Source organism: Arachis stenosperma, chromosome 1, assembly GCF_014773155.1.
Source record: "Arachis stenosperma cultivar V10309 chromosome 1, arast.V10309.gnm1.PFL2, whole genome shotgun sequence".
In the NCBI taxonomy this organism is placed as follows: Eukaryota; Viridiplantae; Streptophyta; class Magnoliopsida; order Fabales; family Fabaceae; genus Arachis; species Arachis stenosperma.
The window spans coordinates 24936957-24962234 of NC_080377.1; the positions used below are offsets into that span (position 1 = coordinate 24936957).

The 25278-nt window shown below is 38.7% G+C and overlaps 1 protein-coding gene and 1 non-coding gene across 2 annotated transcripts; one reads left to right on the forward strand and one right to left on the reverse strand.

The window, feature by feature from the left end:
* Nucleotides 1-4617: 4617 nt before the first annotated feature.
* On the reverse strand, nt 4618-6846 carry LOC130976637 (uncharacterized). Its single transcript, XM_057901554.1, has 2 exons — nt 6804-6846; nt 4618-5033 (listed from the first exon to the last, which is right to left on the reverse strand). The coding sequence occupies exons 1-2, from the start codon at nt 6844-6846 to the stop codon at nt 4618-4620; spliced, it is 459 nt and encodes a 152-aa protein (XP_057757537.1).
* Nucleotides 6847-13103: 6257 nt separating this feature from the next.
* LOC130947758 (small nucleolar RNA R71) lies at nt 13104-13210 on the forward strand. Its single transcript, XR_009072793.1, has one exon. It is a non-coding gene; the product is annotated as a small nucleolar RNA R71 (small nucleolar RNA).
* Nucleotides 13211-25278: the final 12068 nt, after the last annotated feature.

Sequence of the window (25278 nt, forward strand, 5' to 3'; positions counted from 1 at the left end):
TGAAGCAAGCTATGGTTATCCTGCAGGTCTTATTCAGGCAGTTGAAAGAGTAGGAGATGTTGGTATGTTATTTTTAATTGCATAAAAAGGAATATGACAGAAGAGTATAAGGTATTTTGTCAATGAAATCAGTAAAAGGGTTATAATTGAGGATTGGAGTTGATTAACCTTTTTGAATTAACTCTGGTATTACTATCTTCTTTGCTTGTGAGTAATCTCTTCAATGGCAAGCTGTAAGTGAGTAATGCCTTTATTGAGAGGTCGTCAATACTCCTCCGGGTCTGAACCACAGGGTTAGTGTGGATCCATCTCTGCTTGAGGATGAAGCGCGTACAGTCCATTCTCCTTAATGATCCTACTCAAAACGTCACAGATAAGGTCGGATAGAGAATGCTGCATCATTGGATTAGTTACGTGAGAGATGTATAATTCAAGCTGGCGGTTAGTGCTTTCCACTGAAGTATTCACATGAACCCAAGTAGACGCGGGTGTTTGTAAGGCACGTTCATTTTAGTATGATGAATAGAGGTGATTGTCACTGATCATCCTATTCACCATGTTGAAGTACGAATATACGTCTTAGAATTAATCACACACAGATCGAAGAAAAAAACAGTAATACTTTTATTAACTCATAGGACTCAGCAGGGCTCCTCCCCTCAACCTAGGAGGTTTAAAAACTCATACTTAAAGAAAATACAATGGTAACGTGTAAAGTATGGTAAAGATGTAAAAAGTGTTCGAATAACATAAATAAAATCCCTTAAATACTAAACTAATGACTAGTAAGGGTAAAATAGTCTTTTTAGTACTAAAATCCACTTCTGGAGCCCACTTAGTGAGTGTTTGGGCTAAGCTTTGATGAGATCCATGTGCTATGAAATCTCTGGGGCATGAAACACTGGCTAGGTGGTCCTCTCTAGACGTTTGGATGCTGGGCTCTGCTCCTTGGGCGCTGGATGCTAGGAAGGGGGTTGGAAGCTAGGGTTGGACGCCAGTTTTGGGCCTTCTAATCCGAAAAAAAGTATGGACTATTATAAATTGCTGGAAAGCTCTGGAAGTTAGCTTTCCATAGTGGTTGAGAACGCTCCATTTGGACTTCGATAGCTCTAGAAAATTCCTTTAGAGTTCATGGAGGTCAGATTTGGACAGCATCTGCAGTGCTTTCTTTGTCTCTGAATCAGACTTTTGCTCCAGCTCCTCAATTTCAGCCAGAAAATACCTGAAATAGTACAAAAATACACAAACTCAAATTGAAATCCGAAAATGTGAATTTAACACTAAAACCTATAATAACTTAATAAAAACTAAATAAAACATATTAAAAATTATATGAAAAATATGCCAAAAATCGTATAAAATATCTGCTCATCACAGCACTAAACTTAAACTGTTGCTTGTCCCCAAACAACTAAAAATAAAATAGGATGAAAAGAAGAGTAGGATGCACTAAATCTCTGAGTTTCCAATGAAGCTTAGTTTCAATTAGATGAGCGGGACTTAGTAGCTTTTTGTTTCTGAATAGTCTTGGCATCTCACTATCCATTGAAAATCAGAATGGCTGACATCTATTGAAACTTAGAGTCTAGATGATATTATTGATTCTCCTAGTTCAGCTCTTTTTTATTCTTGAACATAGTTTTTTAGAGTCTTGGCCGTGCCCTAATCACTTTATTTTCCAGTATTACCACCGAATACATAAATGCCACAGATACTTTACCTAGGTGAATCCTTTCAGATTGTGATTCAAGTTTGCTAGAATCCCCAGATAGGGGTATCTAGAGTTTTTAAGCACACTCTTGCCCTTTGAATTGAAGAGCTGTAGGCTTTTTGCTCTTGCCTTTTGGTTTAAAGAGCTAACGGCTTTTTCTTTCTTTTTCTATTTTTTTCGCCATTTTTTTGCTGTTTTTTCTTGCTTCAAGAATAATTTTGGATTTTTCAGATCATCAATAATACTTTTCCTTTTTTCTTCATTCTTTCAAAAGCCAGCATCCTAAGATTCAACTTCAAATATGTACTGTTTATTCATACATTCAGAAAGCTAAAGCAATGACACCACATCAAAATAATTAACTATTCTTTATTGGAAAAATAAAAAATTTATGCATACTTAATTCTTCTAAAAAAATCTACTATTTTATTCATTGTTTAATGATGATAAGAGGAATAATTTATAGCTAATTAGAAAAATAAAAAAATAAATGTTAATTAATTACTACTAATGTTTATGTAATCCTAAAAATTGAAAGACATAAAAATAAAAACTTAATTACTACTAGTGATCATGTAAACCTAAATATAAGACATTAAAATAGCAGAAATATGAAAAATAGGAATTAGAATAGCCACAGAGTTGAAACTCAACAACCTTCAGCTTGAGGGATGCTGGGCTCTTCAGGTTGTGGGACGCATGGCTCTTCAACTTGAGGGGCACTGGGCTCTTTAAGGGAGATCTTCTGGCGCTTCAACTTCTCCAGCTCACGCCCTTGCTTCTCCTGTTCCTTGATCAATTTGCAAATCATGCTAGTCTGATCTTTCTGCTCCTCTCTGATCTGATCTAAAGTGCTCTGCAAGTGTATTACAGACGCCTTTAGTTGGTCTCAATACTCCATTAGAGGGATCTCTTAGGGAGGCTCAGGTGTCTTCCTTTTAGGGTGATCGTCTTCTATCTTGGAGCTCTCCATCACCTGCTTGGTGATTGGATTTACCACTGGGATAAAGTTGTCCACTTGGATCAGAATCTTAGCCTCTTGGCATAGGCGAAAGATGAGATTTGGATAAGCCAGCATGGCATTAGTGGACACCCTGTTCGCCAGCTTGTAAATCTCATGGGAGATTATTTGGTGGACTTCCACCTCATTCCCCATCATGATGCAATGAATCATCACAACTCTTGGAATATTGACTTCAGAGCAGTTACTTGTGGGGAGTATAGAATGCCTAATGAAGTCTAGCCATCCTCTAAAAATAGGCTTGAGGTTTTCCCTTTTTAGCTGGCATGGCTCCCCTTTTGTATTCTCAATCCATTGAGTTCCAGGCAAGCATATGTCCTCTAGGACTTGATCCACCTTTTGGTTGGCTACAACCCTTCTGTTGTTTGATTCATGATCATCCTTTTGCAGAGATAATTTGAAGATCTTTTTCACCCAGTCCAGGTGAAAATACATGATCTTCCCCCTGATCATGGTGCAAAAAGTATGGAAGGCTGTCCTATCTTTCTTTTGCTTATCTGTCATCCACAGATTTGCATAGAATTCACAGATCATGTTATATCCAACATTTAATTCGGGATTACTTAGAATCTCCCAGTCTCTCCTTCGAATCTGCTCTTGGATCTCCAGGTATTCTTCTTCTCCTAAATTGAATCCCACTTCAGGGATAATTGGCCTTTTGCTCATTATCTTGTGATAATGTTCTTCATGTTGCTTGGTAAGGAATCGAATAGGTTTGAAAACAACTGTTGAGTTGTCTTATTTCTTGAACTTTGGGGCGGTCTTGCCAATTTTTGGAGCCATGGGATTGAATTATTGATGAGAGAACAGGGCTGCTGCCACACCAAACTTAAAAATTTGCTCGTCTTCATGCAAAAAGTAAGAAAGGAAGAATTAGAAAAGAGATTAGAAAAAAAGGAGAGAATTTGAATGAGAGATGGTGAGTGAAGGAGAGGGGCACGATCACACATATATATAGGGAGGGAGGAGGGTTTTTTCGAAAATAATCATGAAGGAAAGATAAATTTTTTTGAAAAAGATAAATTATTAAATTTAAAAGATAAGAAAAGATTTTAAAAAGATATAAAATATTTTAAAGATAAGATAAGAAGTATGAAAAAGATTTGAAAGTTTAATAAAAGATATGAACAAGATAAGAAAAGATTTTGAAGGAAATTGAGAACAAGTTGGAAAAAATATGAAATTTTAAAAATGATTTGAAAGGTTTTAAAAAAAATGTTTTAATTTTGAAATTAATTTGAAATTGAGGTATTTGAATGAGATTTGGTTTAAAAATTAAAGAACTTTTGAAATTAAATTGGAAAAAGATGATTTGAATCAAGAGAAGATTAGAATTTTGAAGTTACCTCTATGCTGCCTTGATGGCGTTTGAACGCCCAGAATGCTAGCATTCTGGCGTTTAATGCCAGAGTGGTCCTGCCTCTTAGGCGTTAAACGCCCAGCCAGGGCTCCCTGGCTGGCGTTTAACGCCAGGTTGATGCTCCTTCTTGGGCGTTAAACGCCCAGCCAGGGCCTCCTAGTTGGTGTTTAACGCCAGGCCTGTGTTCCCTTCAGGGCATTAAACACCCAGCCAGAGTTTCCTGGCTAGCGTTTAACGCTAGGCTTGCTGTCTCCATGGATGTTTGAACGCCCAATTGCTTTCCCTTTCTAGCGTTTAACGCCAAGGAGATCCTTACTCCAGGGTATTCTATTTGCTGTTCTGCCCCATTCTATCTCTGTTTAAGCACTATTCATGATCACTAACATCAAAATTAACCAAATTAAAATTCAAAAAAGAAAACTAATTAAAAATTGAAGTAATTAGAGAATTAATAACATATAAGGAATCATTGGGTTGCCTCCTAACAAGAGCTTCTTTAATGTCTTTAGCTGGACTTCACTGTACTTAGCTTAGTAGCAGTGTCGAGCCTCCTCGCTCAATATCTCCTCCAAGGTAATGTTTGACCCTTTGTCCATTGACAGTGAACCTTGTGTCAGGATCTTTACCTTGAAGTTCTATGTGCCCATAAGGGGATACTCTAGTAATCACATAGGGTCCTTTCCAATGGGATTTGAGTTTTCCAAGGAAGAATTTGAGTCTTGAGTTGAAGAGCAGGACCTTCTGTCTTAGTTCAAAGGCTCTGGAAGCTATCTTCTTGTCATGCCACCTCTTTGCCTTTTCTTTATAGATCTTTGAATTTTCAAATGCAGCTACGCGGAATTCATCCAACTCATTTAGTTGGAGCAGCCATTTTTCTCTTACTACTTTAGCATCAAGGTTGAGGAATCTAGTGGCCCAATAGGCCTTGTATTCTAGTTCCACTGGCAAATGACAGGACTTTCCATATACCAGCTAGTATGGTGAGGTTCCAATTGGGGTTTTGAAAGTTGTTCTGTATGCCCACAGAGTATCATCAAGCTTTCAAGCCCAATCCTTTCTAGAGGTACATACTGTCCTCTCTAGGATTCGCTTTAGTTTTCTGTTTGAGACTTCAACTTGCCCATTTTTTGTGGATGATAAGGTGTTGTTACTTTATGGCGAACTTCGTAACGGCTTAAGATAGAATCCAGCTATCTGTTGCAGAAATGAGTACCTCAATCACTAATGAGTGTCTTAGGGACACCAAATCTGTTAAAGGTGTTCTTTTGGAGGAACTTTATTACTACTCTGGTGTCATTTGTGGGTGTTGCTATTACTTCAACCTATTTAGACACATAATCTACTGCCACAAGGATGTAAGTGTTTGGGTATGAAGGCGGGAAGGGTCTCATGAAATCTATGCCTCATACGTCAAACAACTCAATCTCTTGTATTCCTTGCTTAGGCATGCTGTGACCATGGGGAAGATTGCCAGCCCTTTAGCGACAAACTCTCTAGAATCCTTAAAGAGAGTAGGCCAGTAAAAGCCACTTTGGAGAACCTTGGTGGCTGTCCGCTCACCGCCAAAGTGTCATCCAAAGTCAGAGCCACGGCAATGCCATAGAATTCTCTGTGCCTCTTCTTTAGACATACAGCGTCGAATTATTCCATCCGAGCATCACTTAAAGAGATATGGCTCATCCCATAGGTAATATTTTGCATCACGCATGAGTTTTTGGGCTTACTGCCTAGTGAATTCCTTGGGAATGAACCTTATAGCCTTGTAATTTGCAATATCTGCAAACCAAGGTACTCTCCGGATGGCATAGAGTTGCTCATCTGGAAAGGATTCGGATATGTCAGTGGAGGGAGAAGAGGTCCCTACTACTGGCTCAATTCGGGACAAGTAATCAGCCACCTGATTTTCTGTCCCTTTTCTGTCTCTAATTTCTATATCAAACTCTTGCAGGAGTAATACCCATCTTATAAGTCTGGGTTTAGAATCCTGCTTAGTGAGTAGATACTTTAGAGTAGCATAGTCAGTATAAATAATGACCTTAGATCCTACAAGGTAAGATCTGAACTTGTCAATGGCATGAACCACTATAAGTAGCTCCTTTTCTGTAGTAGTGTAGCTTTTCTGCGCATCATTTAGTATAGACTAGCATAGTAAATGACATGCAGAATCTTGTCATGTCTCTGCCCTAGGACTGCGCTAATTTCATGATCACTAGCATCACACATTAGCTCAAATATTACGTCCTAGTTGGGTGCAAAGATGATAGGAGGAGTGACAAGCATGGCTTTCAGAGTTTCAAAGGCATGCAAGCATTCTTGGTCAAAGACGAATGAAACATCAGTGACTAAGAGATTACACAGGGGTTTGGCGATTTTAGAAAAATCTTTTATGAACCGCCTGTAAAATCCTGCATGTCCTAGGAAGCTTCTGATTGCCTTGACATTAGTAAGTGGAGGCAAGCATTCAATCACTTCCACCTTAGCTTGATCCACTTCTATTCCCTTATTTGAGATCTGATGTCCTAGAACAATGCCTTCAGTTACCATGAAGTGGCATTTCTCCTAGTTTAGAACTAGGTTTGTCTCTTGGCATCTTTTCAGAGCTTGGGTCAGATGATCAAGACAGGAGTCAAATGAGTCTCCAAAAATAGAGAAGTCATCCATGAATACTTCAAGGAATTTCTCTACCATATCAGAGAAGATGGATAACATACATCTCTGAAAGGTGGCAGGCACATTGCACAGGCCAAATGACATTCGTCTATAGGCGAACACGATAGATGGACATGTGAATGCTGTCTTCTCTTGATCTTGTAGATCCACTGCTATTTGATTGTACCCGGAATATCCATCCAGGAAACAATAAAAAGCATGACCTGCTAGTCTTTCTAGCATTTGGTCAATGAAAAGTAAATGAAAGTGTCTTTCCTGGTGGGGTCATTGAGTCTTTTATAGTCAATGCACATACGCCACCATGTAACTGTCCTTTTAGGGATCAGCTCATTCTTTTCATTATGAACCATTATCATGCCTCCCTTCTTAGGAACAACTTGGACAGGGGTCACCCAGGGAATATCAGAAATGGGATAAATGATCCTAGCTTCATAGAGCTTAGTGACTTTCTTCTGTACTACTTCCTTCATAGCTGAATTTAATCGCCTTTGTGGTTGCACCACTGGTTTGGCATTATCTTCCAGCAGAATTTTATGCATGCATTAGGCTGGGCTAATGCCCTTAAGGTCACTCATAGTCCACCCAATGGCAGTCCTATGTGTCTTGAGCACTTGAATTAGTGCTTCTTCTTTCTGTGGCTCTAAGGCAGAGCTTATGATTACAGGATAGTTGTCTCCATCTCCTAGAAATGCATATTTCATGAAAGATGGTAATGGCTTAAGCTCAAGCCTTGGAGGCTTCTCCTTTTCCTCAAAGGTTTCTCTGTTCCTCTGATTCAGGCTGATTATCATCAAGGATATCATCTGACCCTTCCTTGAGGCTTTTGGCCATGTTGACCTCTTCCACCAGGGAATCAATGAGGACAATGCTCATGCACTCCACAGGGATGTCTGGATGCTGCATAGCCTTGACAGGATTCAATACGAAATTTTTCTCATTGACTCTCAGGGTTACTTCCCCCTTTTCAACATCAATAAGGGTCCGTCCTGTAACTAGGAATAGTCTCTCTAGGATAAGGGATGCACTCTTGTGCCCTTTGGTGCGGAATTTAAAACCATAACTAACCGGCAAGTGCACCGGGTCATACCAAGTAATACCTCAGGTGACTGAGGGTCAATCCCACGAGGATTGATGGATCAAGCAACAATGGTTGATTAATTTACTTAGTTAGACAAATAGAAAAGAGTGTTTGAAGGTTCAAAAAGCATTAAACAGTAAATTCATAATATCGGAAGACAGGCAATAAATAAGTTGGGAATAATGTATGGAGAAACAGTTAAGGCTTCAGAGTTATCTATTTTCCGGAATGACTTTTCTTACTAACTATTTTAATCATGCAAGATTTAATTCATGGCAAAATATATGTGACTAGACCCTAATTCCTTAGACCTTTCTAGTCTCCTATAACTTTCTAGTATCTTGTTAAGTCCAAATAATTAGAATTTAGGAGAAATTATTTTCGAGCTGTTGTTCAAGTAAAGAGCTTTTCCAAGTTATACAAGAACTCAATTAGAAAGAGGGTCATACTACCGTTCCACCCAAATTCATAAGATAAAGAACGAAAACAATTCTTGAAATATAAATCAATACATGAATTAAAATAGAAAAATAATAGAATCATCCATACAAATAGACAGAGCTTCTAACCTTAACAGTGGAGGTTTAGTTGCTCATGGTTCAGAGAGGAAAACTAGGATTCAGGTAAACTGTAATTTACATTATGAAAATGGAATGGAATCCCTAGAAGAGAAGTTTCTTTTTTGTTTTATATCTAATCCTAATTAATTTAAATTATAATTTCTAAAATTAAAATAATATCTTTTCCTATTTTAAAAATAAAATTTAAATTTAAATCAGAATTAATTAAAGATCTTCGCATTGTAACGTGGGGACTACTTGGCTTCACTAGGATCCACGCCTAACTTGGGCTTGGCAGCATAAATTGGAGTTTAGTTGAGTGAAGCTGCGCCTAACTTGGGCTTTAGTGCGCCTAACTTGAAGTGGGCAGAACCAATCTTGTGTGTTGTTGTTGTGCATTGCGCCTAACTTGGTATTTCTCAAGTTAGGCGCAGCCTTGGTAGAGTTGATGGAAGAGAAGTATGGACTATTATATATTGTTGGAAAGCTCTGAAAGTTAGCTTTCTAACGCCATTAAAATCACGTCCATTGGACCTCTATAGCGTGAGGTATTTAGGTTTGAGTGCAGAGAGGTCAGGGTTGACAACATCATTCGCCTTCATCTCTTTTTCTACAGAAACTCCATCAAATCCAGCCGAATGCTACCTAAAATAAACAAAATTGCACAAGACTCAAAGTAGCATCCATAGTGGCTAAAAGATTATTAATTCTTTATTAAACTCAACAAATTAAATGCAAATTCACTAGGAAAAGATAGGAGAGATGCTCACGCATCACAACACCAAACTTGAATTGTTGCTTGTCCTCAAGCAACCAAAACTAATATAGGCTTGGGATGTGAATTTGTATGAGAATGAGAGTTCGATTAAGCTCATTTCTCTTCTTATAGTGGGGTTTACAACTGCAATCCTGAATAGTTTTGGCATCTCACTCTCCTTTGAATCAGAAGGATGTTACTGTCATTCGGAATTAGAATCCGGATAATATTATGAATTGTCTAATCTTTTGTACTTCAATTTAATCCTTAAACACAGCAAATTTCCTTTGATTCTCGTCTCTTTGGTGCTTTGCACCCTGAGCCTAGCCGTGACTTTAAATGTTTTGTCTCAAGCTTCACTTGACACAAAAACACCATAAGCACTTAACTGGAGAACTCTCTTTAAGTTCTGATTTTTTTTTCAGTTACTCCCAGACAGTGGTGCTCAAAGCCTTTGGCATACTCTGTTAAATGCAATTGATCTTGACTCTTAGTGTTCTGTCTTAAGGATTACTTGACACAATCACACCATAAGCATATGACTAGGGAAACAACTCTTTGAGCTTTTAATCATGTCTGACCTCCCTAGTCATTGATGCTTAGAGCCTTGGACCTTGCTTTTATTTTTCTTTTGCTGTTTTTTCTGCTTCAAGGATTAAACTTTCACTTATTGCAGAGAATTCATAATAGTTCTCTAGATTCCTATTCCTTATACATCAATATTCTTTAATTCAAATTTAAATATGCACTGTTCATGTCATGCATTCAGAGTCAAAGAAAATACCACCACATTTGGATAAATGAGACTACTCTTAAAATTAAACCCAATTTCTCATGCACTACATCTTTTCTTATTTCTTTTTTATTTCAAGCTCAATGGGCAATACATGAGACACCTTTCAACATTATAGCAAATAGCAGAATAAAAAAATAGCAAAATAAACTGAAACTTAGGAATTGAAATAACAAAGGATAATGCAATAACTAAACAAAACAGCAGAAAACTGGAACATAACATAGTAAGGGCAAGAAGGAATATAGAATGAAAGAAATTCAACCACCTCAGTTATTCTAGTGGCCCTTTTATTCTTCAGGCTATGCTCCTCAGTGAAGAGTATTCGCCTCCCTTTGGTACCATAAAAATAAACAGAAAAGCCATAAGCGAAGCGTCAACACCAAACTTAAAGGTTTGCTTGTCCTCACACAAAGAAGAACTGAAAACAAATAGGGACATAAAAAGACACACGAAAAAACAAATAGTATGATAAAAGAAGAATAAAAGGATAAAAGAACAAGAGAGAATTAGGATTTGGTAGGGAGAGAGAATGAAAACAGGGCAGCGCGCTGGGTAAGTGATGCGGCGCGATCGATGCGTACGCGCACAGCGTGCATACGCGTGGGTCGCCACATGGTGAGGGTGACGCGTAGGTTGAGTTATGCGGCTAGCACAGTACCAGCGCGAGACCCGCACAACTTTCGGCCATTCACCCATTTACGTCGATTTTTCAAGGCACGCGTGCGCGCCATGTGCGCTCCCGCGTGGATTGCCGAGAACCAGAGGGATGCGTACGCGTCTGGTACGCGTACACGTGGGTGAGCTGGTATGCGATGCATAGTTCTTGCACAACTCTAGGGCAACTTTCGGGCCTTTTTTTGCAAAAATTGTTTCGAGGTGTTCGGTTTCTGTTCTAAAATAGCTGCATGATCAGAAAACACGTAAAACGAAAGAAAAATAGTACAAACTCAATAAAAATCAAATAAATAAGAAAACCACCACTACGAAAAATAACTAAGGATACGAAATTATCAGGTTGTCTCCCGATAAGCGCTTCTTTACTGTCACTAGCTTGACGGTCAGCTCCTCTAAGGAGGAAGATCATAGGGGCCCAGCTCTTCACCCCTTACTTTGAACTTCTTTCATGTATCTCCATAGAGTAGTTCAATATGCTCCAGAGAGAGGATTCTATTTACTGTATAAGTCCACACTGGATTGCTAGTCAACACTACCTTCATTCCTGGGGAGAAATCTTTAGTGGGGATCTTCTTGTTGCTCCATCCCCTGGGTATTTTCTTCTTTTTGGGAACCTCCTCCTTGGTGGATGATGCATTCCCGACACCAAACTTAGGTTTGATATCAGAGGGGATTTTATTGATTGTCACCAAAGGAGGTTTGAGCTGCAGATTCTGCTGTCCGTTATCAGGGGGTTCTTGAAGGTTTGGATCAATAAGCTCAGTCTGCATGCACATCTCTTCTTCACCTACTGAATGTATATCTTTGAAAACATGAAAGATTATATGCTCATCATGCACTCTAAGCACTAATTCACCCACTTCTACATCAATCAGAGCTCTTCCAGTGGCTAGGAATGATCTTCCTAGAATTATAGAGGCATTCTCATCCTTTCCTGTGTCAAGAATCACAAAATCTGCTGGGAGGAAGAACTTACCCACTTTGACCAAGATATTCTCCACTAATTCGTATATAGGCTTCATAGATTTGTCTGCCATCTGTAATGCTATCCTTATGGATTGTGCCTCTTGGATTTACAGCTTCTTCATCACAGACAACGTGATTAAATTGATGCTTGCTCCCAAATCACATAACGCTTTCTCAAAGGTTGTGCTCCCAATGGTGCATGGAATTTGAAAGCTCCCTGGATCTGGCATCTTCCTTGGCAAGTTATTCTGAATTATGGCACTACATTCCTTAGTCAGGACCACTGTCTCATCTCCTTTTAAAGGCTTCTTCTTTGACAACAATTCCTTCATGAATTTGACATAGAGAGGCATTTGCTCTAAAACCTCAGCAAAAGAAATATTGATTTGCAACTTCCTAAAGACTTTCAAGAACTTTGAAAACTGCTTGTCCTTGGTCTCCTTTTGAAGTCTCTAAGGATATGGCATTTTAGGCTTGTACTCAGGAGCCTTTGGCAATGTAGGATAAGTGTCAAGAGAGTCTGGGAATGGGTTGTCCGCACACTTTGGAGGGACGTGCTCTACTTCTTCCTTCTTCTCCTCTGGAGCTTCTTTTTCAACTGGCTCCTCATTAACTTATGCTTCTATACTTGCCACTTGTCCACTTATCAAGGTGATAGCCTTGCATTCCTCTCTTGGATTTGGAATTGTGTTACCATGAAGGCTATTAATGGTCCTCTTATCAATTTTATTAACTTTTTTGGCTAATTAACCCATTTGATTCTCCAAGTTTTAAATTGTATTTACAGACCTCTCAGGAATTTGCTTGCTCAGTTGGCCCATTTGCACCTCCAAGTTTCTAATGGAGGCTCTGGTTTCCTGCATAAAACCCCTCATCATCTTCCAATTAGAATCTTGTTGGGATTGAGAATTTGCCTGCTGAGGTGGTTGTTGTTGATGAGACTGAAATTGGCGGTTATTATGATTGTTCTATTGGAAATCGCCCTGAGAATTATTGTTGAAATTCTGAGATCTCTGAGGTTGGTCCATCCATCCAAGATTGTATGTCTTAGAGTATGGATCGTTATTGGGATTTCTAGGACCACTCCCCATGTACTTTACCTGTTCAGAAAAAGATTGAACATAATCATAATTCTCATTTTGTACAAAATTACCTGTCATGTCATAAGAGACCTATTGAGGAGGATTTTGGGTGTTGATAGCTGAGACTTGCATGCTACCCATCTGTTGAGTAAGTAGATTTATTTGCTGAGACATAAGCTTATTCTGGGCAAGAATAGCATTAAGAGCTTCTACTTCCATAACACCCTTCTTCTGAGGAGCCTAAGAGTTCACAGGATTCGTGTTAGATGACTATAAATATTGGTTGCTAGCAACCAATTCAATAAGCTCAATAGTCTCCTCCGGTGTCTTCTTCTTGTGCAATGAACCACCTGCAGAATTATCTAAGCACATCTTGGACATTTCACCCAAACCTTCATAAAAGATATCTAGTTGGGTCCATTTGGAGAACATGTGCGGAGGACATTGCCTAGTCAGTAACTTGTATCTCTTCCAAGCTTCATAAAAAGTTTCACCATCCTTCTGCCTGAAGGTCTGAACCTCCACCCTAAGCTTAGTTAGCTTCTTTGGTGGGAAAATTTTAGTAAGAAACTCAGTAACAACCTTGTCCCAAGTATCTAAACTCTCCTTGGGTTGGGAGTCGAGCCATAGCTTTGCTCCATCCTTCAGAGCAAACGGGAAGAGCATGAGTTTGTACACCTCAGGGTTCACTCCATTTGTCTTCATAGTATCACAAATCTGCAGAAAATTATAAATAAATTGATTTGGGTCTTTGTGGGGAAGACCGTGATACTGAAAGTTTTGTTCCACCAGGGTGACCAATTGTGGCTTCAACTCAAAGTTGTTCGCAGCTATAGGAGGCACCACAATGCTTTTTCCATAAAGATCTGGAGTAGGAGCAGAGTAAGACCCAAGTATTCTCCTTTGTTGCTCATTCCCATTCGAATTTACCACATTGGCATTAGCAGCATTGTTAGGATCCATAGTGGATTTTGCAGCCTTGTAAAGTCTTGCTTGTTGTAAACGCCGTCTGAAAGTTCTTTCAGGCTAAGGATCAAAGTCTAAGAGATGTTCCTTGTCTCTATTCCTGCGTATAAACAAACAGAAGACAAGAAATGATGGAATTCTCTACGTCAGAGTGCAGAGAATTCCCAGTGAGGTAACCTGTGTAAAGAGATAAAAGTACTGAATAAAACAAACACTAAATTTTGAAAATTACTACTAAAATTATGACTAAAAATTTTCGAAATTATTAGGCAAATTAAATAAGAAAAATTAAAATAAGACTAACAAGGGAACACCAAACTTAATTTCAGAAATTAAGAAAAATATTAGTACTATTTATTTATTTATTTATTTATTTTATTTTTTTCAAAAATACTAAAGAAAAAATTAAATAAAATTTAAAACTAAAACACCTAATCTAAGCAATCAAACAACTAATAGTTGTTAATCACTATCAATCCCCGGCAACTGCGCCAAAAACTTGGTAAGGAATTTAAAACCATAACTAACCGGCAACTACACTGGGTCATACCAAGTAATACCTCAGGTGAGTGAGGGTCGATCCCACGAGGATTGATGGATCAAGCAACAATGGTTGATTAATTTACTTAGTTAGACAAGGAGAAAAGAGTGTTTGAAGGTTCAAAAACCACTAAACAGTAAACTCAGAATATCGAAAGACCGGAAATAAATAAGTTGGGAATAATGTATGGAGAAACAGTTAAGGCTTTAGAGTTATCTATTTTTCGAATTGACCTTTCTTACTAACTATTTTAATCATGCAAGATTTAATTCATGGCAAACTATATGTGACTAGACCCTAATTCCTTAGACCTTTCTAGTCTCCTCTAACTCTCATCAACCACCAATTCCTTGGTCAATTAATTTCAATTAGGGGGTGAAGTTTAATTCTAGTTATTATGCCACAAAAATTTTAATTATCCAAATATAAGAGGATTATATGTCACGTATCCCGTTAAGTCCAGATAATTAGAATTTAGGAGAAATTGTTTTCGAGCTGTTGTTCAAGTAAAGAGCTTTTCCAAGTTATACAAGAACTTAATTAGAAAGAGGGTCATACTTCCGTTCCACACAAATTCATAAGATAAAGAACGAAAACAATTCTTGAAATATAAATCAGTACATAAATTAAAATAGAAAAACAATAGAATCAATCCATACAAATAGACAAGGCTCCTAACCTTAACAGTGGAGGTTTAGTTGCTCATGGTTCAAAGAGGAAAACTAGGATTCAGGTAAACTGTAATTTACATTATGAAAATGGAATGGAATCCCCAGAAGAGAAGTTTCTTTTTCTCTTTTATATCTAATCCTAATTAATTTAAATTATAATTTCTAAAATTAAAATAATATCTTTTCCTATTTTAAAATAAAATTTAAATTTAAATCAGAATTAATTAAAGATCTTCGCATTGTAACGTGGGGACCACTTGGATTCACTAGGATCCATGCCTAACTTGGGCTTGGCAGCATAAATTTGAGTTTAGTTGAGTGAAGTTGCGCCTAACTTGGGCTTTAGTGCGCCTAACTTGAAGTGGGCAGAACCAATCTTGCGTGTTGTTGTTGTGCATTGCGCCTAACTTGGTATTTCTCAAGTTAGGTGCAGCCTTGGCAGAGTTGATAGAAGAGAAGTATAAACTATATTACATCATTGGAAAGCTCTGGAAGTTAGTTTTCCAACGCCATTGAAATCACGTCCATTGGACCTATGTAGCTTGAGTTATTCAAGTTTGAGTGCAGAGAGGTCAAGTGGTACACGAAATTGAGATCTCAATGGCGCCAACAACTTGGTACGCACAATTGTAATCTCAACTCTTTTTCACAACTTTGCACAACTAACCAGCAAGTGCACTGGGTCGTCCAAGTAATAAACCTTACGTGAGTAAGGGTTGATCCCACGGAGATTGTCAGCTTGAAGCAAGCTATGGTCATCTTGTAAATCTCAGTCAGGTGGATTCAAATGGTTATGGAGTTTTAATAATTTAAAAGATAAATAAGCATAAAATAAAGATAGAGATACTTATGTAATTCATTGGTGGGAATTTCAGATAAGCGTATGGAGATGCGTTATTCCTTTTGAATCTCTACTTTCCTATTGCCTTTATCCAATCCTTCATACTCCTTTCTATGGCAAGCTGTATGTTGGGTGTCACCGTTGTCAATGGCTACTTTCTGTCCTCTCAGTGAAAATGGTCCTCTACGGTTTCTGTACGGCTAATCAACTGTCAAATTTCTTGTCTCGGATGAAAAATACCATGCACAAATATAGATGGCTAATCAGCTGTTGTTTCTCGATCGTGTAGGAATAGGATTTACTATCCTTTTGCGTCTGTCACTACACCCTACAGTCACGAGTTTGAAGCTCGTCACAATCATCCCGTCCCAGATCCTACTCGGAATACCACAGATAAGGTTTAGACTTTTCGGATCTCGGGAATGTTGCCAATTGATTCTAGCCTATACCACGAAGGTTCCAATCTCAGATTCAGATGCCCCATTGTCAGAGGGGAGTTGATGTGAATCGTTGATTAGAAATCCAAGAGATACACACTCTAGCTTTTGCATGTAGAACGGAAGTGTTTGTCAGGCACGCATTCATAAGTGAGAATGGTGATGAGTGTCACGGATAATCACATTCATCAGGTTGAAGTGTGAGTGAACATCTTAGAATAAGAATAAGATTGAATTGAATAGAAGAACAATAGTACTTTGCATTAATACTCGAGGAATAGCAGAGCTCCACACCTTAATCTATGGTGTGTAGAAACTCCACCGTTGAAAATACATAAGTGATGATAGTCTAGGCATGGCCGAGTGGCCAACCTCCATGTCTAAGGACTAAACATCCAAAGATAGATACCCAGCATCCAAGATCCCTAATACAATAGTAAAAAGTTCTATTTATACTAAACTAGTTACTATGGTTACAAAAACAAGTAAATGATGCAGAAATCCACTTCCAGGCCCACTTGGTGTGTGCTTGGACTGAGCATTAAAGCTTTCACGTGTAGAGGCTTTCTTTGGAGTTAAACGCCAGTTCATAACTTGTTTCTGGCGTTTGACTCTAGCTTGCAACTTGTTTCTGGCGTTTAACGCCAGAATAGGGCAGAAAACTGGCGTTGAATGGCAGTTTGCGTCATCTAAATTTGGGCAAAGTATGGACTATTAAATATTGCTGGAAAGCCCTGGATGTCTACTTTCCAACGCAATTAAGAGCGCGCCATTTGGGTTTCTGTAGCTCCAAAAATTCTATTTTGAGTGCAGGGAGGTCAGAATCCAACAGCATCAGCAGTCCTTTTTCAGCCTCTGAATCAGATTTTTGCTCAGGTCCCTCAATTTCAGCCAAAAAATACCTGAAATCACAGAAAAACACACAAACTCATAGTAAAGTCCAGTAATGTGAATTTTGCTTAAAAACTAATAAAAATATACTAAAAAGTAGCTAGATCCTACTAAAAACTATCTAAAAACAATGCCAAAAAGCGTATAAATTATTCGCTCATCACAACACCAAACTTAAATTGTTGCTTGTCCCCAAGCAACTGAAAATCAAATAGGATGAAAAGAAGAGAATATACAATGAATCTCACAATATCAGTGAAACTTAGTCCTAATTAGATGAGCGGGGCTAGTAGCTTTTTGCTTCTGAACAGTTTTGGCATCTCACTTTATCATTTGAAATTCAGAATGATTGGCATCTATAGGAACTCATAATTTTGGATAGTGTTATTGATTCTCCTAGCTCAGTACAGCTACTTTATGAGTCTTGGCCGTGGCCCTAAGCACTTTGTTTTCCAGTATTACCACTGGATGAATAAATGCCACAAACGCAAAACTAGGTGAACCTTTTCAGATTGTGACTCAGCTTTGCTAAAGTCCCCAGTTAGAGGTGTCCAGAGTTCTTAAGCACACTCTTTTTGCTTTGGATCACGACTTTAACCACTCAGTCTCAAGCTTTTCACTTGGACCTTCATGCCACAAGCACATGGTTAGGGAAAGCTTGATTTAGCCGCTTAGGCCGGGATTTTATTCCTTTAGGCCCTCCTATTCATTAATGCTCAAAGCCTTGGATCCTTTTTACCCTTGCCTTTTGGTTTAAAGGGCTATTGGCTTTTTTTGCTTGCTTTTTCTTTTTCTTTTTTTTTTCACCAATCTTCTTTTTTTTTTCGCTAGCTTTGTTATTCATTGCTTTTTCTTGCTTCAAGAATCAATTTCATGATTTTTCAGATTATCAATAACATTTCTCTTTGCTCATCATTCTTTCAAGAGCCAACATTTTTAACATTCATAAACTTCACTATAAAAAATATGCACTATTCAAGCATTCATTCAGAAGACAAAAAGTATTGCTACCACATCAAAATAATTAAACTAATTTCAAGATAAAATTTGAAATCCAAGTACTTCTTGTTCTTTTGTAATTACGCACATTTTTCATTTAAGAGAGGTGAAGGATTCATGGAATTATTTATAGCTTTAAGACATGGACACTAGACACTAATAATCATGTAATAAAGACACAAACATGGATAACACATAAAGCATCAAATTCAAAAATAAAAAAATAAGAACAAGAAAATTAAAGAACGGATCCACCTTAGTGATGGTGGCTAGTTCTTCCTCTTGAAGATCCAATGGAACGCCTAAGCTCCTCTATGTCTCTTCTTTGCCTTTGTTGCTCCTCCCTCATAGCTCTTTGATCTTCTATAATCTCATGGAGAATGATGGAGTGCTCTTGGTGCTCCACCCTTAGTTGGTCCATGTTGTAACTCAAGCCTTCTAAAGAGGTGTTGAGTTGCTCTCAATAGTTGTGTGGAGGAAATTGCATCCCTTGAGGCATCTCAGGGATTTCATGAGGAATTTCCTCATGCCCTTGTTGAGGTCCATGAGTGGGCTTTCTTGTTTGCTCCATCCTTTTCTTAGTGATGGGCTTGTCCTCTTCAATGAGAATGTCTCCTTCTATGTCAATCCCAGCCAAATTGCATAGGTGACAAATGAGATGAGGAAAGGCTAACTTGCCAAGGTGGATGACTTGTCAGCCACCTTGTAGAGTTCTAGAGGTATGATCTCATGAACTTCCACTTCCTCCCCAATCATGATACTATGGATCATGATGGCCCGATCCATAGTCACTTCAGATCGGTTGCTAGTAGGAATGATGGAGCGTTGGATGAACTCCAACCATCCTCTAGCCACAGGCTTAAGGTCCAGTCTTCTCAATTGAACCGGCTTGCCTCTTGAGTCTCTTTTCCATTGAGCTCCTTCCACACATATGTCCATGAGGACTTGGTCCAACCTTTGATCAAAGTTGACCCTTCTAGTGTATGGACGTGCGTTTTCTTGCATCATTGGCAAATGGAACGCCAACCTTACATTTTCCAGACTGAAATCTAAGTATTTTCCCCGAACCATTGTAAGCCAATTCTTTGGGTTCGGGTTCATACTTTGATCATGGTCCCTAGTGATCCATGCATTGGCATAGAACTCTTGAACCATTAAGATTCTGACTTGTTGAATAGGGTTGGTGAGAACTTCCCAACATCTTCTTCGGATTTCATGAGGATCTCCGGATACGCATTCTTCTTGAGCATGAAAGGGACATCAGGGATCACTTTCTTCTTGACCATAACTTCACAGAATTGGTCTTGATGGACTTTTGAGATGAATCTCTCCATCTCCCATGACTCAGAGGTGGAAGCTTTTGCCTTCCCTTTCCTCTTTCTAGAGGTTTTTTCCGGCCTTAGGTGCCATAAATGGTTATAGAAAAACAAAAAGCAATGCTTTTACCACACCAAACTTAAAAGGTTTGCTCGTCCTCGAGCAAAAGAAGAAAGAAAGAAGGGAAATAAGAAGAAAATGGAGGAGATGGAGGGAGAGATAGGTTCGGCCAAAGTGGTAGGAGAGTGTTTGTGATGTGTTAAAATGAAGGAGTGAAGATGGGTATTTATAAGGAAAGAGAGGGAGAATGGCCGAATGGAATTGGGTGGGTTTGAGAGGGAAAAGTGTTTGAATTTGAAAGTGAGGTAGGTGGGGTTTTTGGGGAAGAGGGATGGAGGTGATCGGTGAAGAGAATATAGGGAAGAGAATAGGATTTGATTGGTGAGTGGTGTTTTGGGTGGAGTGTTATAGAGATGTTTGAGGGGGAGAGAGAAAGAGGGGTGGGATAGGTGGGGATCTTGTGGGGTCCACAAATCCTGAGGGGTCAAGGATTTCTCATCCCTGCTCCTTTTAGGCGTGCAAAACGCCATTATTGTGCAATCCTGGCGTTTAACGCCAGACTGCTACTTGTTTCTGGCGTTAAACACCAGATTTTATACCTTTCCTAGCGTTAAACGCCAAGCTGCAACTTATTTCTGGCATTTAACGCCAGTTTGTTGCTTCTTTCTGGCGTTTGATGCCAGTCTGGTGCTTCTTTCTGCCGTTTAACGCCCAGAATGGTGCCAGACTGGGCATTAAACGCCCATTCTGCTACTCTTACCGGCGTTTAAACGCCAGTAAGTTTCTCCTCCAGGGTGTGCTATTTTTTATGTTGTTTTTTATTTTTCTTTAATTTTTGCAGTTATTTTTGTGACTCCACATGATCATCAACCTAAAAAAAGGAAAATAACATAGATAAATAAAATTGGATTGCCTCCCAATAAGCGTTTCTTTAATGTCAATAGCCTGACAGTGAGCTCTCATGGAGCTCCACAGATTTTTAGAGCATTTTTGGAGCCTCCTAACATCAAACTTAGAGTTTGAATGTGGGGGTTCAACACCAAACTTAGAGTTTGGTTGTGGCCTCCCAACACCAAACTTAGAGTTTGACTGTGGGGGCTTTGTTTAACTCTGCATTGAGAGAAGTGATAAACCACTATTTTATGGTTTATATTGTGCTCAATTGAGTGGATTTTATCAATCTTTCATACACTTATTCATATGATTCGCATGAGTTTACGTTTTCCTTCCTGATTCTGTGCTATGATTGAAAACATGCTTCTTTGGTTTTAATTTTGATATGTTTAATCTTCTTTTATTACCATTCGATGCCTTGACATGTGTGTTAAGTGATTTCAGAGATTACAGGGCAAGAATGGCTTAGAGGATGGAAAGGAAGCATGCAAAAGTGGAAGGAATACAAGAAGTTGAAGGAACTGCAAAGCTGTCAGCCTGACCCTCTCGCACTAAAACGACCATAACTTAAGCTACATAGGTTCAAATGATACGGTTTCAATTGCATTGGAAAGCTAACGTCTGGGGCTTCGATTTGATATATATTTTGCCATAGTGGCCATACAGATAGGCAACGCCAACGCATGCACCACGCGGATGCGTCTCATCTGTGAAAATCAGCGTGGCAGAATTCGTTTCCAGCGAATCCTGGGCTATTTTCGGCCCAGTTTCAATGTTTGAATTGACATCTCCATTCAGTTTGATTTGAGGTATTTCATTTATTTATGATTTTTATCTAGATTTTTATATTCTTGGCTTTAATTGATTAATTGGTAACTCTTGAGTTGTCAAACTCATTGTCGACTGAAAATTGGAATTCTTCAAGAATTAACTCGAGGGCCAATAACTCTAGCCTTTTCCACGGAAAGACTAGGACCTGAGGAACCAAACTTATTCCATCCACTTGACTTACCTTCATAGTTAGAGGTTAACTTAGTGGGAGAAAAATCCAATTCTCATTACAATTGATAAGGATAACTGGGATAGGACTTCCAGTTTTCATACATCGCCAAGAGTTTTATTAGTTATTAATTTATTAATTCTTGCAATCTATTTCTCTTGCTTAAAACCTTTTTCAAACCCAAACACTGTTTTTCCATAACCAATAATAAATCATACTTCCCTGTAATTCCTTGAGAAGACTACCCGAGGTTTGAATACTTCGGTTTATAAATTCATTTGGTTTTGTTACTTGTGACAACCAAAACATTTGTACGAAGGAATTTTCTGTTGGTTTAGAATCTATACTCACACGCGAGTATATTTTTATAAAATTCTTTACTAGCAAAAATCCCAACGTCAAAATAGCGCCGTTGCTGGGGAATTGCAAATGTGTGCCTTATTATTGGTTATTGTAAATATTTTTCAAAAAATATTTTTTTCAGATTTTTATTTTAAAATTTTTATCTCATCTTATCTTAAATTTCAAAATTCAAATCTTTTTCAAAAAAAATATCATATCTTATTCAAAATCTTATCTTATCTTATTTCAAAAAAATCATATCTTTTTTTCAAAATCTTATTTTATCTTTTTTTTCAAAAATCATATCTTTTTCAAAATCTTTTTTTATCTTTTTTTCAAAAAAATTATATATTTTTCAAAATATTTTTTTTGTTAGTTTTTATTTTTATTTTCTCCTACTACTATGAACTTTCATCCCTTTGCTTCAAGTTTGATTCCAATGTTGTTGTTAGGAATGGGAACTATAATGAGAACAGGCATCAAGGTTGGAAGAATCGAAGATGGGAGGAGCCACAAGGATTTGATCAACCCTCATGGCGACAACCACCTCCAATGGACTATCAACAACCATTCTGTGATGCATATCAGGACAATGGCTATGGTGAACGCTCTTTTGATTATCAACAACCACCACCATATGCCTATGAACCCTCTCCTCAACATGACTTTGGACCACCATACTCACAAGCCCGTTTCCGTCATTCACCTCCATATAACCCTAACCCTCAACCACCATACCAACCACCATATGAACCATATATAGAACCACCCCAATTTCAACCCAATTACTCCCAAGAACCACCACCTCAATATACACCATCTCCTTATCATTATCAAGATGAACCCTCCTACCCACCCCAAACCTCCATGGAGAGCACACTTGCCTCTATCACTAGTCTCACCTCTACACTCCAAAATCTTATATCCCGTATGAACCAACCCTCCACCTCCGATGTTCAACCCTCAAGTTCCATTGCACTTCCATCTCAACCATAGAATGATCTCTCCATCCCATCACCACCATCCATGGAAGAGCACCCACATCCATCAATCCAAGAGCAATATGATCCCAATGATGCTATTGACATAGAACAAGAGAGAAGGGATCATCTTCGCGAATCCATACTTCATAAGGAGCTGGAGGAGGCACTAAAGGTGAAGGTAGTAGAGACCTCTACAGATGAAGGAGTAGTTGAAGGGAGTTATCATAGAAAAGAAGCCATCAAGGAGGAATACGATTTCATACTTAAACACCTGGATCAAGCGATAAATCGATTACCTTTCAGACGTTTGGACACTCAAAGAACCCACATGGCTTCATGTGGAGAATCTAATGAAGAACGTAGTATGAAGGAGATATTAGAAACTCCAGTGGACAGTAAGAATCATGGCTTTGTACTGGAACAAGTGGAGGAAGCCGGAATTATTGAAGAAGAAGAAGTGGTTCAAGACTTAGGAGATGCTGAACCTCCATGGAAAAGTCAAGTTATAGACCCTCCTTCAAAGACTTTTGAAACTGATGTTAAGGAAGGTGTACATCCTCCAAAGCATATCATGGTTGAAGACTTTGAAGGGGACGATCAAGAGATGGATTCAATCATTAATGAATTCTTATCTACATTTGAATCCTCTCCCATTGGACTTGACATGGAGATTAAAGAAGAAGAAGCACAACCTCCCATGCCCTTGGTGTACAATGAAGAAGAAATTGAATCAGAAGAAAGCTACCAAGAGGAAGAGGTTGAAACTGAAGAAGCTTACAAAGATGTGGAAGATGTCGAAGAAGAGCACAAGGAAGTGGAGCTTGCACGTTCATTAGAAACACCTCCCCCTAAGTTACCATCATCCTTCACAACATTCAAGTGGGTAAAATTCATATCCCTTAGCTTTCTAATTCTGCTTGAATATGGGCTACTGGAGACGGATGGTCAACTTAGAACTCTTTGTGACATTAAGAGTAAGAGGAAGATGGTCAGCAGTAAGAATTGTCCTGCAAGGTTCATTATGGTTAGAAGCTCAAAGTTTCAATGAAAGGGTTGGTGTAGAGCTCAACTGACTGGGTCTAGGAAGTTGTTTGGCCGCTTTAGTGAGAATTCAGGTTGCTTGCTACCCGGATGGAATCATAATGATCAACAAGAAGACGGGTGCAAAAGCAAGATTTGGGACCCCGGAATTCATTCTGGCAATCAACACTCTTGGGGCCTTGTCACTTGCTTTAACATGCTTGAAGGCTTTCTGCGCCTAGTTTGGGATCCCAGAGGCTACTGGAATTTCAAACATTGGTGGAGATTTTTGGATGAATTCAAGCACAAGCCGCCATGACAAGGAGTTCACCACATGTCCAACTTAAGGACTTTAACTAAAAGTGCTAGGTGGGAGACAACCCACCATGGTATAATCGTTCCTTTTCCATTTCAGTCTATTTTTTTTAATTTTTATTGAACCTGGAATCATACATAGCATTCATATTAAGCATTGCATTCTGCATATTACATAAAAAAAACACGCACGTGACGCGTCCGCGTCATAGGTGCGTTGGAAAGAAAATAAATTGAACAGAGAGTCACGCGAGAGCGAGGCTGGAGGCGTGCCTTTGGCACAATTTGACCCATGCGACCGCGTCGCTGATGCATCCATGTCATGTGGGAAAAATGCCTCCCACGCGTCCGCGTCACCCACGCGACCGCGTGCCTCACAATTGATGTAAACAGGGTGTATGGCCGAAAGTTGAGCTAGAATTGGGCTGGACTCGTGCTAGAAGCACAAGCCCTGCCACGCGTACGCGTGTCCCACGCGTACGCGTGCCCCACGCGTACGTGCCGTTTTCAAATTTAGGCTATCCACGCGATCGCGTCAACCACGTGACCGCATCACCCAAAGATTTGGCAATATGAATTTTAAACAGAGAGTTGCGCGACCGCGAGGCTGCCCTCGCGCTAATGGCACAAATCGATCTACGCGTCCGCGTCAATTCATAGAAGCGCTATCCGCGCGAACGCGTCACTCACGCGTCCGCGTCGAATGCGCCACACAACTTATCTTAAGCTGCCAATATATCTTATCTTCTCTTCCCCATATCTAAATCTTTTCTTTCCTTCTTTTTTCTTTCTTCCTCCTTTCTTACTTTCTTTTTCTTTTTCATTGGTGTTAAAATTTTCTTCTTCAATTATTGCATCTTTTCTTGAATTATTCTGGTGCTTCATGACTTGTTTTATTCTAATTGGGTATTATTATTCATATGTCAATGCTAATTTTTATAATACTAATATTTCTTTTGCATTGATATGCACTTACTCTATCTTGCATTACCCACACTCTCTTTTCCATTGTTGTAACTTTTTGCACTATTGATATGCCATATGCTTTTATTATTTTCTCACTTGCATGTTGTAGCTACCATGTAATTGAGACTTTTATTATTTGGCATTAACACTCATATTTTATTTATGTTCTTATCTTTATTTTTGGGTTACTTTCCTTCCTTTTTCTCTTCTTTCAGGATGACCACTGATGAGCGGATATTTTATACGCTTTTTGGGGGTAATTTCATGTAGATTTTAGCATGTTTTAATTAGTTTTTAGTTAAATATTATTAGTTTTTAGGCAAAAATCATATTTCTGGACTTTACTATGAGTGTGTATA

Excerpts from the sequence above, each read along its gene's own strand:
- LOC130976637 (XM_057901554.1), bottom strand. The coding sequence starts at position 6,846 with ATGTCATTTGGCCTGTGCAATGTGCCTGCCACCTTTCAGAGAT. Across the intron at positions 5,034-6,803 it reads GCCTGCCACCTTTCAGAGAT|TGGAACTAGAATACAAGGCC; the intron begins GTATGTTATCCA and ends GTCATTTGCCAG.